Here is a 17,595-nt window from a genome sequence, read left to right as displayed (position 1 = left end):
GAAAGTTTCCCCAATCATAAGCTATATATAAAATAATCCACCAAAAAAAAATTCTGCATCACAAATGTTCTGATTCACTAATCATTTCCAGAAACGTATCCAGTCTCTTGACAAAAACAGAGATGCAGGCATTGCGATCGGCCCGCACCTTGTCTAAACCTTGGATCCAGCATGCCACTTGGTAAAGATTCACGCCTGTCTTAATCATGTCCTGACATTGTACTCTTTCACACAGCTGACCAGCTACACCCAGCAGCAGTTGGACAGAGCTTCATCCATACATGAAAGACACCAGTATATTAAAACTAGATACATGGGAGTGATTGCAAGGCAGTAATCTCACCTCAGGTTCACGCAACAGTTATAAACCCATTGAACTTTGTTCTCACCAGGATAAGGTAAAATAGAATGAAAGGCAATTAATTCCATTGACAACCGTGGGATGTCCAAAAGTGCTTTACAAACAAGGAAACACTTTTTGAAATATATTCATAGTAGGAAACTCAGCAGCCAGTTTGCACACAGGAAGATCTCACAAACAGCAATAATATAATGACCATATTTTTTTTAAGTTTTGGTTGAGGGATTAATATCGAACAGGGCCTGCTTGCTGCACTTTCTACGAGTAATACCATGGGATCTTTTACATCTGTCTGAGAGGGCTGGTTGGTTTAATATCTAATCTGAAAGACACACATCCCATAGTGCAGCACTCCCTCAGTACTGCATTGAGCTGTCAGTCTAGATTATGTGTTTCTCTCTCTAGAATGAGATGTAGATGGAGGTGGGAAGTTGGGGTATTAAGAATCAACTTCAAGGCACATAGCTTGAATTATTGAAACAGAAGTTTTAAAAGGAATTTAATCTGTTTGCTTTGTTCTTCCTGTAACTGCCTTGGAATATGCAAGCATACGAAATAGGAGCAGAAGTAGACCAGCTTGTTCCACCATTCAATAAGATCATGACTGATCTGTTTGTGTTTCAAGTTCCACATTCCCATCTACCCCCTCGATAGCATTTGACTTCCTTGTCTAACAAGAATCTATCTACCTCTGCCTTAAGAATATTGAGTGACCCCGCCTCCACCACCCTCTGAGGCAGAGAGTTCCAAAGTCGGCACAACCCTTTGAGAGAAAAAAATTCTCCTCATCTCTGTCCTATAATGGCAACCCCTAATTTTAAAACAGTGCCCCCTAGTTTTGGACTCACCCACAAGAGGAAACATCCTTTCCACATCCACCTTGTCAAGACCATTCAAGATCTTATACACAGAGATAAAAACAAAAAACTACTGCGGATGATGGAAATCCAAAACAAAAACAGAATTACCTGGAAAAACTCAGCATGCTGCCAGACCTGCTGAGTTTTTCCAGGTAATTCTGTTTTTGTTCAAGATCTTATACACTTCAATCAAATCACTCCTCACTCTTCTAAACTCCAGTGGAAACAAGCCCAACCTGTTGAACCTATCCTCATAAGACTACCACTCATTCTAGGTATTAACCTCGTAAACCTCCCTTGAACCACCTCCAACGCATTTACATCCTTCCTTAAATAAGGAGGCCAAAACTGCACACAGTATTCAAGATGCGGGTACAGTAAAGATTCACCCATGAATGATACCAGACTTAAAGGGTTAATTTATGAATTTCCCAAACTTGGTTTTTATTTCTTTGAGTTTAGAATGTTGAGAAGTTAATTGAGGTATTTAAAATGATACAAGAGATTTGCAAGGTGGATATAGAGGAACAGTTTCCTCTTGTTGCATCCAGAACAAGAGGGCAGAATCTTAAAGTTGAAGCTAAACCATTTAGGAGTGAAATCAGGAAACACCTTTTCGTACAAAGGGAAGTGAAAATCTGGAACTCTCTCCCCAAAAGGCTGTGGTTTCTGAGGGTCAATTGGAATGTTCTAGATTGAGACTGAAGGATTTTTTTTTCAAGTTGGGTAAGGGTGTGAAGGGATTTGGAGTATAGATAGATAACTGGAGTTGAGGTATAGGTCAGGCATGATCTTAATTCAGCGCTGGCACTGCCTCGAGGGGCTGAATGGCCTATGCCCTGTTCCTATGTAACTACCTGTGATGGATTACTTATTTTCTCATACATTGCTGACCTACTTAATTCACTTGTGCTGAATTGAATTAGGGTTTGTTTTCTTCTATGTACCTTTCGGCTTATATCTCACCCCCCTGCCCTTATTCACTCGCTCAGGTCTCTGCTCTACGTTTCCTCCCAGGCGAGAGACAGCAGGGGGGACAACAGGGGCCAATGTTGGACCTGTTAAAGCGCGCTGAGATGTCGTTTCCTCCTCATCAGCATTTTGTTTACACCGTCTCTTCTGGAGATCCTGCTTCTATGGAGGCTGACACGAGGCATGGGGAGAGTATACGAGGGGAGCAAAATCTGGACAAGCTGGAGTTAAACTTTGCACACATTTTCCATGGGAGGTTGGAGGTGGGATCACCACCAACAACAAAAAAAAAACACAGCCGGCTAAGTCGCCCTTATTGATGTGATCTGAAGCCCTTCGTGAGAGAACAGGCTTGTAATCTATCTCTCTGGGTGTGTGTGTGTGTATATATACATATATATATATATATAAAACACCGTCGTCAATATTGAATGCTGCCTATTTATTCCAGAGCTTTTAATATTGAGCGAAAGTGCAAAATATAAAAATTGTAAACGCTGCTCCTCTCCCACCCCAAAAAAAAACCCTTTTATAAATAAGCAGGATTGGAGAAATCGATGTATCTGCATATCAATTCACAGAAAAAAATATTTTGGAGAGAGGGGGGGGGAATTAAAATAGAATAATACACTATGTTTCAGCGGATTAATAGGAGGCTCTTGCCCCCCACCCACCAAAAAAAAAGTATATGTATTTTCAAAAAAAGTAAAATAAATAAATGTATTTTAATTTTTTTTTGTGTGGAAATGATTAAAAATGGCCCTGGTTTTGCTGTCCCACTTCCGCATCACATGGCGGTTGTCTCATTCATTACGCCGCCCTATGGGGGCCGCCGCTCCCACGTTACATTCCACCCTCGCTCAATTTGTTACAGTGTCGCCCTGCTGTTGCATTCGGCAACGTTATATCCCTAAAGAGGAGGACGGACGGGGGAAGGGAAGAAACACAACGCAGCAAAGGCAATTTCCAAACAACAACCCCCCTCCTCCTCCTCCTCCCCCCCCCAAAAAAAAACCCTGGGAAGAACAGAAAAAAAAGGAAGGGGGGAAAAAAAAAACAAAGGAGAGAGGATTTTTTTTTTTCTGTCTTAAGGATACACACTGAGCAACAACACCCCGAGATGTTTCGGTGTTAAATACAGCGACTCTCCCACACCCCCCCCATCCCACCCATCATCAACGCCGTCTTTTGAAAAGCCGAAGGTGTACAATGTATCGCGACTGCATTATGAAAGATAGAAAATAAATCCTACACGCACACAAAATCCGTGCGGGAAGTGTCGGCGGAAACAGCTCATCTGGCTTTGTTTTACCCTTCGTCCGTACGCAGGAATTTTTTTCTCCCCCTCTCTCTCTCTCTCTCTCTGTTGTTGTTGTTGTTCTTGTTCTTGGATTTCAAGGGAGGGTTGATTCATTTAAAATAGAAATCAAGGGGAAAAAAAAATCTACGTTTCCGAGAGAGAGAGAGAGAGAGGAGAGGAGAGGGAAAGGAAAAGGAAAAAGGGGGCCATGTATCCGCAAACCAGGCAGTCGGTAAGTGACTTCTTTGCAGCCGGAGCGCACGTTTCAATTTCAACGAGTTAATTTCACTGTGTTTTTCTCTCTCTCTCTCCCCCTTTCTCGAACCGCAATTACTGTAGTGAAACTGAATCCCACTCTGAACCCTTCTGGAATACCCTTCGCTGTCGTTTCCTGGGTCTTTCCAAGCTGCAGCTATCATCCCCTCTGGTTTTATTTTTTTTTTTAAAAATCAAGCCTTGGCACTCCTTCACTTCTCTTCTGATTAAGTTGGGGTTCAGCCCAAAGGCTTTATTTCACTTCGGTCCCTGGATCATTCAAGAATCATTGATTCCCTTTGTAATTTTAGAAGGGGAGGGATGCACCCACATTGTCTTGTTCGCAATAGCGCCCCGTTTAGATCTGTTGTAGACTTTGACATCTTTTGTTTCTGATTTGCTGTTGTTTTAACCCGCTCTCTTCACACTTCACCTCGAAAGTGGGCCCCACCGGCAGTGCCGTTTTATTGGTGTACTTGAAGCAAGGTACGTTGAGAAATTGTGTTTGCAAACAAAATAGCCAAATTGTGGAATCAAAGATGGAGGTGGGATTGTGTACGCGACATAATTGTCAACATTTCTGATATGCAGAAGTTTTTTTAAAGGTCACTTCAGGATTTCCAGGTTAACCATGAGTTGCTCTCGCCCTCGCACATGACCTTTAACCTATTTTTAGATCACATCCAGTTTCCATTTTGTGTGTGCAACATGTTACAGGCTTCAGTTATAAACCCTCAAATTAACCAACGCTGGTCAAAGCCCAACTCTGTCTCTCTGTTGACCAGAGTCCAGTGCATCCTCAAGCTTTCGGATTAAAGCAGAGGAGGAGTCTGAAGGGAGTGAAATGTAGTTTGCTGATCTGTGTTCACCACCTCCTTTCTCCAGTGGTCTCGAGAATGTAGGTGAAGGTTAAGAGAATGGGTAGAAGACCAATAAAAAGAGAACTTGCTGTTGTGAGCACAACACCTCAGACTTTTAACCCATCCATTTTTATTTCCTCATTTTCACTCCTCGATTTTGGAGGTGCTGACCTGTGCTGGGATGAGATCTTACAGGTCACTGTCCAGTATCTTGCCGATGGGTCATTTCCCCACATCGGAGCTGGGATGCTGACACTGTGCAAGTTATTTAGTCATGGTTGGGGCAATCCTACCTTTGACCACATTGTGCACTTTCCAGAGATGCGGAATCATTTGGCGCTGGAACCTTGGCTGATTTCTCCTATCTAATAGGTGTTAATCCTGGGGACCACCCTGTGTTGAATGACTGTGTTTCACTGGACAGCAAATTTACCCTCAGTTACTAAAGGGCCCTCTTTCGTATCATTTTTGCTTCCCTTTGTGTTAGCTGTGGAGCTGTTGTTCATATGCAATTCCCTTTGATCAATTGGGTGGAAGTATCTGTGGAATTCATCATTACCCTTGTTACTAATTCATCAGCCACCAGGGGACGCAGTTGAGCTGGGTGTGGTCTATCCAAATTTGCCCTCCTACCAATGTAAATGACGTCCTTCCACCTGGTACTTTGAGCAGCTTGATAAAATACTTTCCCCACCTCTCCTGAAGATACTGCCGCATGCCGAGGTGTAATTCCATGGGTGGGAACTGTCTCCCAGCTCTGTCCCAAGTGACTGTTCTTCATATGAGGTGGATACCTTGGAGTGAACACCAGCGTGCTGTTTACCTAGGGTTGGAGGACTGAACTGTACTCCGATCCATCCACATCCAATATCAACAGGCGCAACCTTTTCAATGGGAGTCAAGAATGGGTACCTTGGCTGTGTTTTGTCCCAACGTTGAGGCTAGAGGTGCTGAGTTCATTTGTAGTGCTGTGGTTGAGGCCAGTTGCTCAGCTGGTCCACTGAGTGAGCCTGGAACTATCCTTGTTTGTCTGGCTCGATTGCACATTATACAACGAATGCCCTTAGCAACTCAATGGCAGGAGGAACTTCAAAACATTGTGTCGTGCCTCTTCCCTCCCCCTTCTGTCAGCTGGGCTGAACCTTTGACCAACTGCTGCAAAGTCCCAACACACTCCTGTTTGAGAGAGCAAGGGGCATATTTTGGGGATGAATTGGTGCCTGTTCTAAAGTGGGGGGGGGGGGGGGGGGGGTGGCGGCGGTGGAGGCAAGGAACACCCTTTCTCTCTGTTTCTCCCTAGCTAGCGGTTGTTGCTTTGCTATTCCAGAGGCGCAAGGTTCAAGTGGGATCATGACCGTGTGTGTCAGCAGCTTATTCAACTGCGGATGATATTGCAGGCAATCCTGATCCTAACCTCAGCCAGTGTGACACACATGCAGGGGTCATTAACTTGCAATTGAGAATGGGATCCCTAGTTAATTCCCTTCTTCCAGGGGCACTGAGGCCAATTAGTACCCTTATTACTATCCGGTCTGAGATCAGATAAGCTGACGCAGACTGGGAATCAAACCTGCAATCTTCCAGATAAGATCTGGAAGGAGTTTACCAGGGCAATTAAAATCAGCACGACTACATGCATGCCATTGTAAACTGGCAACATCTGTTGCGTGACTTTGGATAATCCAACCAGCTATGCTTTTGGAACCACATTCATTGACGTTCACTCCAAGCCCCCACCCCCCTCCCAACTTGAAAATCTTCACGGTTGTGTCATGCTATATCACAAAGTCAATTTGCAGTTGTATCACATGACATGGTCACGTGTAAATGATGCAGAGTTATCCTTCTAGTTTTGGAAGTTCCACTGCAGAGCTGGTTCAAGCTGGGTGGGAGATTTGCATCAGGCTGGAGACTTGTGGTTATTTATTTATTTATTTGCCCCTCTCTGTAAGAAGGAAAATTCTGCATGTGTGTCAAACTGTTAAGTGTAAAGATGTAATGAGCCATAGTGACTGGAATTTTCCCTTGATCAATTTGTAGGTTTCTGGAACTGCTTTTAACCTTTCTCTTCACTGCACCATTCCTAGGGCAGCAATGCACGTTTTTTGAGACACAGATTGGATCTTGGTTGGGGTGGGGGGAATAGTCCACTTGCCCTTCTGATTTTTTGACCCCACCCCAGGGTTTTGGTCCAGTAAAAGTCCAAGCGTCCACCAATCAGGTGAAGTCTTGATTTTGAGAACAGTTTGGGAAAGAATTGTATGCTTTCCCTAAAACAGGTACATTTTATTTCAAGCAAATTCTTTTGGCTTCAAGGCAAATAGATAACATTTTTGAGTTGGGTTTACTCAGCGATTAAGTTATTTGATCTTATTTATGGCAGTTGTAGGGCAGCTGGAATCTTTTAGTGTTCAGGTCTAGGGAGAGACGAGGAAAAGGGAATTGATTGGGGCAGAGGGTGGGGTGGGGGGGTGGTCATGGATGTTTTTACAGTAACTCCTGCGGGAACAGGCACTAGGTGAGGACAATAGAGTTTAGCTAGAAGGTCCTCTGTTCCAATAGCTTGCTGATATTCACAGCTTAGGCTCACATGAGAGGTGCTTCTGTGGTGATGAAACCTGGGTGGCCATGGCTGTCAGAGGAAGAGGAGATGATTCCAGGGGTTTAAGGCATGAAATGAAAATGTCAGCTTTTGTGCATCAACGAGTGCAATTTTCCCTGAAATCTTTTGAGGTTGGCTTACTTGATTAAAGGCTAATTATTGCTCGTGTTCTACAGAATGAAATAGGTTTTTCCTTTTTTTTTGTCAAAAATCTCCCTGTGACCTTTCGGCTTTTAAAGTGCCCCCTGGATAATTTGTGGTTTAAGTACTCATTTAGTTATTCACCCATCAGTTCCTTCAGAACCTAAATTGCTGCCATTGTATACAATTGGGAGCATTTGGGCTTCTCTGGTGCAATTGTCATATCCAGTTTGATATGGATCAGTTGGAGAATGTCAGCTGCCTATTCCCATGCTGCAGAGGCAGGTGTGACAAGCTGGCTATCGCATTCTTTGTCGCACCTGACCGTGAACATCATGAAGACTGCATAGATTGTTGAAATTACAGTGCTGCATCTTGAAAGATCTTGCATTTTGCAATGTTACAGCCCTCCCCCCCCATTCTAAAATACTTATTTTTTTAAAAATGACCCTCTGTGAGTATGTTTTGTAATCCACTGCCACTACCCAATTTTTTTTTGGGGGGGTGGGGGTGGGGGGGGTCATGAGTGGGTTAAGGTTTAGCGCCAGTTGATGGAATTCAGTGATGTGGAATGAAGAGCTGAATATTTTGAGTACCTAGGCATTGCTGGATTAAATACAGTGCATGTATATACAGAGTGAAACTTCTTTTACTTTGGATTGACAATATGCCTCAGTTCCACTCTCGCAGGAGTGTCTGCTACTCCATGCAACCTTCTGCGATTAGTTGTTTAGTGTCAAATAATGGGCAATTTAAATAAAATTAAAAGTGATGATGCTTTCAGGCCAGCCTTTAGTGGGTTTTAAATTGGTTTGATCTCCTGCTATGCTCTAGTTCCAATTGTGCTACAGTTTAATTTCTGTGTGGTTCTTGGCACAGATTAAATGTCCATAAAATGGTAAGGTTTAAATCTAGCTGGATTCTGCAATCTGGAGTGGTTCTGACATAGCTTCCTCGTTCCAGGCACAGGTCTCTTGTCATCGCATCTACACAAGAGCAGAGGGGAGCTTAGTGCAAGCCTGTTTTGTGCTCTGAAATCAATCCTCAACTCATTCCTGGGCAACACATCACAGGTTGCACAGAACTTGGTTCCCTTGTGTGTCAGCACGGAATCAAGAAAATGCTGCAGGTTTTGTTACTTGGTTAGCGCACCGCTGTACAGATCAAGGAGGTCCCAGATTCAACTTCAGTCTGTACCTATGTCAGTTGTGGCCGTGCCCAGGGGCATTACAGCTGACCATCTATGACCCTTTCCTGGAGATACTAAAACACTCGGGGGTTTCTTATTTTTGATCAATATCCACTGACTTGCTGGAAAGCGAGTGGATTGAGGTAATATCTCCCATGGCTCAATAGGCTCTTTATGCTCACAAATGAAGAGTAGCCGTTTGGCCAAGTCACAAATGGTAACCAGGTGCGTGTCGACTTGTATTGCCAGCATGGAGGCCTTCACATCAGGGTATGAGGAGAAAATTTGAACAGGGAGAAACACAACAGATAACCAGCTGGCTGGAATGTTGACAATTTACCAAAGAAGCATACTGTTTTCAATGTATGGCATTTGCTTAGTCTGTGTGGACCGTACGAGATAAGAACGACACTGCAGTTCTATTGCTGTATGTCCGCTGTCAGCCCAAAAGGATAGAGCAAATCAGTCAGCTCTCCACAGTTGCCCTCGGTGCTGCCACGTTATTAGTAGACAGCTCGTTCTGTTTGCCCTTGTCGGATTTTTCTTCCAACTTGAGTACTGGCAAGGGAAGGTGTACTTGTTGAAGGCAGATTAGCTTTAGCCTACAGCATGAACGTCTTAACCCTTCCCTGTTAAAGCTTTTGAGCCATTGTAATTGTTTGTGAAATACTGAGGTATTGTTCCTAGCTGCAATTCCGGAATCCAAAAAATGCTTCTGTTAATATTGCTGTCTGATCAACGTCAAAGAATGTTCTGTAGCTTAGATTTGGGCTATTTCTGGAGTTACTTTTCTTTGACATAGATGAAATCAGGGTGACTTTTTTTAAAAACTTAAATTTTGTATGTTGCCCAAGATGTGCAGAGAAGTGTGAGGTGATTCATTTTGGCAGGAAGAATATGGAGGGACAGTATAAAATAAAGGGAGAAACTCTAAAGGAGGTGCAGTAACAAAGGGACCACAGTGTATATGCACCTAAGTCATTGAAGATGGCAGGGCATGTTGAGAGAGCATTTAATAAAGCATATAGTATCTTGGGCTTTATTACTAGGGGCATTGCATACAAAGTTAAGGAGGTCTTGTTGAACTTGTATAAGACACTGTTTAGTCCTCGTGGAATACTGCATCCAGTTCTGGGTACTGTACTTGAGGAAGGATGTGAAGGCATTGGAGGGAGTACAGAGGAGATTCACAAGAATGATTCCAGGGATAATGAACCATTACTATGAAGATAGATTGGAGAGGTTGGGCCTGTTTTCCTTGGAGAAAAGAAGGCTGAGAGGAGACTTGATAGAGGTATTCAAGATCCTGAGGGGTATGGACAGGGTAAATAGAGAGAAACTGTTCCCAATCAAGACAGCATCAAGAACTAGAGGGCACAGATTCAAAATAATTGGCAAAAGGAGTAAAAGTGATGTGAGGAAAATTTTTTTTCACCTAGTGGGTGGTTGGATTCTGGAATGAACTGCCTGGGAGGATGGTGGAGACAGGTTTGATTGAGGTACTCAAAAGGGAATTGATTTGCTATCCATAAAGAATGTGCAGGGTTATGGGGATAAGGCAGGGGAGTGGGACTAGGTAGAATGCTCTTTCAGAGAGCCAGTGTAGACTTGATGGGCTGAATGGCCTTCTTCTGCACTATAAAGATTCTGAGATTCTGCGTAATGTTTGTGTTCAAAAGTTGATCTCTCGGTGTTTTTTATTCACCAGCTTGGGAAATCCCAGTAGTCTATCTTTCCCTCTAGATCTGACCCTTCAGTGTGGTCAAAAAGAAGGTATTGTAAGAAAACTTATTGCAGCTCCTGTGTCAATTTACTGAATGCCACATTTACTGAAAGCCATGTGCAGGGGGCTGGATGGAGGAGTGCTTGTTTATTAATTAAAAGTTGTGTATTCTTGGACCATTTTATTATGCCAGTGATTTTTTTAAAGTTGTGGCTGAAAGTGGAGGTCTATACCTGCCCTCATCTTTTAGTCATTTGCTCACTGCTGATTGTTCCCCTACCTCTGAAGGTGTTGACACAATGCTCAGTTTGATTTCTCACATGTCTTGTAACCAGTCTGCATGTACAATACCACTAATGCGCCAGGCTGTTTTACAGTGGGGGATGGGGGTGGGGGTTGGAGGTGGAATGTGTGTAGATAGTAGGATTTGCATCAAAACTTGACCTCTTCTCATCCAATGACCAGGCTTATGGTTGGCAGCAAGCTTCAATAGGTAGGTAGATAGATAGCAATTGAGAGCAGAAACCTTTGGGGGCTTTTCTTCGTAACCCAGGGGCACTGAGGCATGCTGCTGTGTCCTTATTGCCCTCCCACTTCCATGTTGCCTGAAGTCAGCCAACTCAATGCCGACTGGGATTCCAACCTTGTAATATGTATCAACTTCATGATATGTTAACCACCAGAGCGGTAATTGAAAGCTTTTGATGTTTACTGTTGTACTGTTTTGCCTTCACTTGGATCTTGAACAAAAATCAAAATGGTTTGGGAAGAATTACAGTGACTGTTATTAAATGCAGTAGTGTTGGAATAGCTTACTTAGATGTGAGAATGAGGGGTTCTGAAGTTTTCAGGGTGCATACCTGTTAGTTTGGTCAAGTGTTGTAATAGGGTTTATTCTCTCCTCCTGTATGCTCTGGACTTGAATCCAGCTCTCTGAGCAACTTAAGTCTCCATGCTCTGATGGCCATCATAAATGAAACAAAACAAGTTGAGCAAAGTTTTTGGTTCAGTCCCAGTGGATTGCATTGAGCCTCAGCTGGAATATCATTTTTCAGATGAAGTTGTTTTTGGTTACACCTACACTTTGTGTTATGTGGGGGAGAAAAAGCACTGACTAAGAAAGACTTGCATTCATATTGACCTGCGCCTTGTTCCCAGGATATCCTAAGGTGATTCACGTGATGAATTTGTAGTGTGGTCATGTAGGCAAATATGGCAGCCCTGTTTGCACAGCAGAATTCTACAAATAGTGCGACTTTATGGTGGTGTTTGAGGGAGAAATCACTGCTTTGCGATTTCTGAAAGTGTACTGATCTTTGACTTAATCAAAGGGTAAATTCCCAACAGTGCACCACTTGAGTATTAGTCTAGATAATGTGTTCAAATTCTGGAGTTGGGATTCAAGCCACAATCTTTTGATCAAAGGCAAGAGTGCGACAAGCTTAAGCAAGCTTCCACGATACAGGGGGCAGGGCACTGAAGGGATGTGGAGGGAAACAACCATCCTGTCCAATTGGAATTAGCTATTTACCAATTAAGTGATTCGGAGCAGCTGATTTAGTTGTAAAATGGTTCATCATGAACCAGTTGAGATGTGATGCGGAAGTTAATCTAATGTTGATGTTTGACTCTCAACCCAAAGGAGTTTTCTTCTATAAAGGACTCCAAGCATATTTGAGGCTGGAATTATCTGGATGTGCGGTGGGAGTTTTGGACCAATGGACAGCAGAGGATGGGCTTATCACACACAATTGGTCAAGATGAAAAAAATGGCAGGATTGATCAGGCCCATTGGAATGCTGCTGCTGTTACTCAATGCACATGAATAATCTGTGCTCTTCACCATTGCTATCTTGCTATGCTTGGTGGCTGAGGCTGAAAGCTCAGGAACCTCCTGTAAATTGTAGGGATGGGGCGAGGCGAGTTTCACTATAATGAGACAGAGCTTTGAATTGAAATTGTATTTTTCATCACCCAGTAAACCCATCGCCAAACTGAGCTATTGAGAAATCCACACAAGTGAGCTTCATACTCCACTACCTCTGGGAAGGAGTGCACAGCCTCTCCCTCAGGGAACACCCTATGAGTTTAAGTCCAAGGAGATTATTGCCGAGGCTCACTGATTAGTAATGCTCCATTAGGGTGAGCATCCCTGAAGGTATACTCTGGTGATGAGTAAACTCCTTTGGGACAGAGACGGGGACAACTAATAGAGGAATAAAAAAAACTAGCACGACTAAGAGCTCACTGCCATAGAAAGGGGTTGAGGCAAATAGCTTGGATGTTTTCAAAAAGTATATGAGAAAAAGGGGAATAGAAAATATGCTGGAAGACTGAGATGAGGTGGATGGAATGGGAGAAGACAAGTATAAACGCTCAGACAGGTTGGACTGAAGGTCCTACTTCTATGCAATTCTATGTACTAGACTTTGATATTCTCTTAGAACACAATTAAAAGTAACAATTAAAAATGATGTCTGTCCCATTTCAAAGTGTCAACATTTTGTTAGATGCAAAACTATTTGTTTTTAAAAGGCTGGTGCCCATATGCGGGTTCTTGTATCTGGAATCTGACTATCACTAATATTTCCAATCTGCAGCGTTCCTTGACAAACAAGTTGAGCTCTGATTAACTCAAGCCTATGTTCCCTTACCAATGACTGGACTTTGTGATACTACAAGGGCACTGCTTCACCTTAGCAGCAGAAGGCAATGTGAATTACATGGCAGAACACTCCTGTCCTTGTAAAATAACATGTAACTTGCTGTGAGAGTAATGTGATGAGAACTTGTCTAGTTTAAAAATTAAACTTGCATCCTTTGACGACTAATTAACTAATTAACCCTAGCTGAAAAAAAAATTGGGGCAGCTGAGTGAGTTTTATAGTCATTTTAAATTGATATGTAGATATAGGCAATAAATCCCAGGAAGTTTCAATTTATGATAGCTATTGGAGCGTTGCAGCTTGGTTCATGTTTTCTGAGCAGTGAAAATATTAAGTCATGTAGCTTTGATGGAGGACTCTAGCCCACTTATAATGTTTATTGTCAAGCTAGTACTCTATTTGATCACTGTACACCAATTTACTTCTATTCTCAGCATCAGTGTGTCTGACGTTTTAAAAAATAATTCAATTAATTCAAAATAATTTAACTGAAAGGAATCTCATCTTCAGAAATCGCCGTACTAATTATTTCTTTGACATTATTGGATTGTGAATTCTGGAGAAAAACAAGTGACTTTTCTTTCATTTAAAAGAGGAATGTTGGGCTCCAGGGGCCATCTTGGTCCTGGGAGCAAGGAAGCCCCAGATACGAACGCTAGTCTGAGCAACGAGTCAACTGCCTTCTGCCAAAGAGACATCAGCATGTTGGTTAGCCCCAGTGTTGCAGCATGAGGATGGGATTGATTGCTTTCTATTGCCCTTCCAAACCCTTTAGCTGCTCTGTTAAAATGTGGAGCTGTGAAGACAGCATGGAACTGTAATTTTTTTTTTTGCTTATAATTGAATGCTCACTTTGTTGTTCAGGAAGGGCTGCCTGAATGAGATACTAGAGTGCTGTTGGAGCCCACAGATGACAATACAGGTGGTGTTGTCTTGGGGAAGAAAAGGTGATAAATTTAGGTTGGAATTGACATTTTCTTCTCACCAGCCACTTGATATTACAGAACCTGCATTTTATTGTGCAGCCTACTTTATTGTACTCTTAATTTGAAGTTTCTCACTCTATGCAGTGTGTATGTGTAGCCATTGTTAACTAAATCTGCTCATTAACATGGGTAAAGCATGTATTTGCATTAAATTATGCTTTCCAAGGTGACTTCAGCATACTTATATAAATCAATAGACCAAGTGAGATAATCAGCACAAAAAATCTCCAAGTTTTTATAGTCGAAGGAGGTGGATGGAACACGTTGTGACACGGGAACAATAACTATAGGGAAGTTGTTGTGCTTTTAGGAGATCTCTGGGCAATTGAAGAGTTTATTGTCACTCTGTGCTAATTCAAAACCCAGTTGAATTGAAGGATTGCATTGTGGGGTTGTTTGTATTGTTCTTGGCCCACTCAATTAAGTAACAAGTGCAATACAACCGTAGAGGTCCCTAACCAGTGGTACAATGGGTTAGCACCTATTTTATCTCTGGGTCCCCCAAGTTGAAGTAGCACTAATGAGATGAACATCCCCTGTTTGAAAGGAGTTTGGACTATTGAGATTTAATTTCTAGTGGACGTGAATCTGCATCCCAATTGAACCTACTGGGCAAGCTCACTTGGAGAAAGGAAGACTTGCATTTGTCGAATGCCTTATTATGCCTTCATGAAACACCTCTGAGCACTTGGTACTTTGAATGCAGTGACTATCATGGCTAATACAACGAGATGGGGTGGTGATGAGAAAATCTTAAATGTGGTGCCGTGTTTCTTATCACTTTGAGGTCATGTCCTTTTGTGAAGAGGATATTCCTGTGGTTAATCCACTGATTCATTCTTTCGCCTTTTATTATTTTGGAAAATAGCCTCTGGTAGGAACACTGTGTTGGTTGCATTGCTCATGAGAAAGAATCACTCAGTTGCAAAATCTTTATGGGCCTAAGAGTACATGATGTACTGTTGAATCTGATGTCTAATCTATAGTGTACATGTTGTTTTCCATTACTCTGCTGGCAAGTATAGTGCTGTACCACTGTGTCTGCATATGGCGCAGTTAGTCTCCGGGTCTAGTGTCAGCACCTGGTGTTCTATCTGTGTTCTATCCAGATAGTGCTCATCTCAAGGCTATCAGGGAAGCTATTGCTTCAAAATAAACACATGAAATGGGAGCCACTCAAAGTCCAAAAACAATGTTGAGAAGAGTCCTAAGACTGGCTCAGGACATAAGAACCAGAGCCTTTCAGGTTTGGAAGGAGGCAGCTGATTGGTGGCGTGATTGTAGCAGGTTAAATGGTGAATGGTTTTGAAAAGGTAGAGCCTATTTTAAACAGATTTAAACTAATGACAAACTCCTGAACTCCTTCAGAGTGGTGAGGTGTAGATGTAGGGCAGTGCGAGCTATGTGTGTTTGTGTGCGCAAATAGGTGCCTCTTAAGTTGCATTGGCAATGATAGTAAACATCGTTAAGGGGAATGATGTGCATGCCTAGTGCTGTCTGTTATGACACGTTTGATTTGTACTTTAAAATTGTGCCAGAGAGGCATGGGAAGTGACATTTTACATAGGATTCTCCTGCTGTGACCTGGTGAATGGCAGGCTTGCCTACAGGCCCAGCATTCACCAAGTTAGATTCATGACATTACTGCGGAGAGAATTCAACCTTTGTCTCTTCCCAGGTTTGCTTGAGGAACCGTTTTTTTTAAAAAGCTGATGGGAACTATGGAGACTAGTTTAAAATGTCAAGGTATAAAGGGAGAAAGCTGAACATTTGAACATTACCTTGTGCTTTAACAGCTGTTGACTGACCTTGTTAGTCAGCTTCTGGGCCACCATTTTGATTGCAGTTTGCACTATTGCTGAGGTAATTCTTCTCATCGCAGAAGCTTACAGCCATTGTTTCACAAGAATATTAAAATGGAGGGTTGCAAGCTATTCATACGATGCTATTAATCAAATTTATAACTTTTTAAAAAAGCATCAAGGTAATCCCTTTTCATCACTGCAGCACAAGATAAATCATAGGATTATGATTGCAGCAATTTCAATCCTTTTCTAAAGATATTGGAACATATTGAATCTTCCTGCTTTCCCTCTACCCTCCTCCCCCTCCACCCCTCACACCCTCTTTCCCGACCCCCCACCCCCACCACTACCGCCACCACCACCCACCAACTTCCAATAAATAAAAGGACAAACGTTTCTTGGGCAAAATGCGAGTCTAGATTACTGATTTCCTTCATGGAGGAGGCAGGTGCATAATTGTGAAAACAGACTAGGAAATGCCAGCGCGGTTAGTGGTGCATAAATAAAAGTTCTAGAACAAAATGATGGGAGCAGCTAACTTAGGCCAGATTTTCTTGAATTGAGTATTCAATGCGAGGCTAATACCTGACGTGCAGCAGTAAATGCTGCTGTACTGTCTGCCCGTTTTGGAATTCGCAACATCCTCCATTTGGAACTCGGAGTATTTGTCAGAAATCTCTGGTGGGGCTAAGGTACCATGTGATTTTGATGCTGAGTGATGAAGGGACCGGATAAAGTGGAAGCAGGAAATCGTTTGTGCTAATGCGTGAGTGAACGTGAGGCATGATTTTCAAGATCAGTAATTGAAAATTAAACCTGAGCTGAGACAGAGGAGTGAATTTCTGGACAAAATTGACCCTGTGCATTAAATGGAATCATGACTAATTGCTCCTACTCCCTCCGGAATGAGGCATTCAAGTTTCGATCTAGGACATGATTACGGTTGGAAATGCTTGGAATACCAATTCAAAGGAAAGGCTTAATGTGGATTGAATTGGATACATCCTCGTGTTCGAATGCGCAGGCTTGACTGTATTGTCAGTGGGATTTTGATAAAGCATAGTACTGGAACTGGGAAAATTTTGTATTCTGCCCACTTGAACTGGAAACACCCACTTGACCTGAAAACTTAAGCAGTGCAATTGTATGTTTAGCCCTTGGAAATGTGTGCAGAGCCTGGAGAGGTTTAATGCTATGTATTGGTGATTACAGGTCTGTCGCTTATTAGTGAGGCTAACCTGGGGTGATAAATGAAAATCTCACCCTAAACATATTGGATTTAAGTATGAAGCTGTTTTCCTGCATAGCGTATTGGCAGCTGTTTGATGAATAAACCGGATAGCACTTTGCAGTAGGCCCGACACAAGCGTTATGGGACCGATTTAAATGGGGAATTAAGTTTTATTCTTTGCACTGATCTGATTGTGGAATTAGTGCAGCAAATTTACATCATTTGGTCCTAACCTGGAGGCTTTCAGAACAAGACCATGGGCTGCAGAATCCGACTTGTACTGTTGAGTGGCTTACCTTTGACCCTTGAACCTGTACAGAAAGAGCTTCAGTTAATGGAGCCTTGTGGATATGCCACAATTCAGGCGAATATATTTCCATGTCGACATTCATAACTGATTATATTTGGACTGGTTTTTATGTAGGTGCAATATCGAGAGAGCCACTTGGGAGGAGTGGTTTGATACAGGGCCTGATGAGGAATGGTTTTTCATAGATCAGTTATTTCCTCACCTCTCCCACACTTATTCCCTGGTGAGTCCTTGTTGAGTGATGGCAACATCTGATACCTCCCCTCTGTGACCGTTCTTCATTTCTGATATGAAAGTGTGCCAGTAGACCGTTAGGTTGTGGGGGACATCACAG

The 17,595-nt window shown here is 42.6% G+C and overlaps 1 protein-coding gene across 3 annotated transcripts in view; it reads left to right on the top strand.

The window, feature by feature from the left end:
- LOC144688937 (TLE family member 5-like) overlaps positions 1 to 17,595 on the top strand; it is a 647,395-nt gene that overhangs the window by 536,979 nt on the left and 92,821 nt on the right. Inside the window, exon 2 of one of the 3 annotated variants that reach the window (XM_078555989.1) lies at positions 3,677 to 3,725. In XM_078555989.1, coding sequence (XP_078412115.1) covers positions 3,702 to 3,725 — 24 coding nt within the window. In that variant the 5' untranslated portion in view covers positions 3,677 to 3,701. Of the gene's footprint in view, positions 1 to 2,388; positions 3,726 to 17,595 lie in introns of those variants that run through there. The other 2 variants (XM_078555990.1, XM_078555988.1) reach the window with 2 other exon arrangements.

The sequence above is a fragment of the Cetorhinus maximus genome, chromosome 13 (assembly GCF_964194155.1).
Source record: "Cetorhinus maximus chromosome 13, sCetMax3.hap1.1, whole genome shotgun sequence".
Taxonomy (NCBI): domain Eukaryota; kingdom Metazoa; phylum Chordata; class Chondrichthyes; order Lamniformes; family Cetorhinidae; genus Cetorhinus; species Cetorhinus maximus.
The sequence above is the reverse complement of the archived record's forward strand: the minus strand, read 5'-3'. Positions and strand labels throughout refer to the sequence as shown.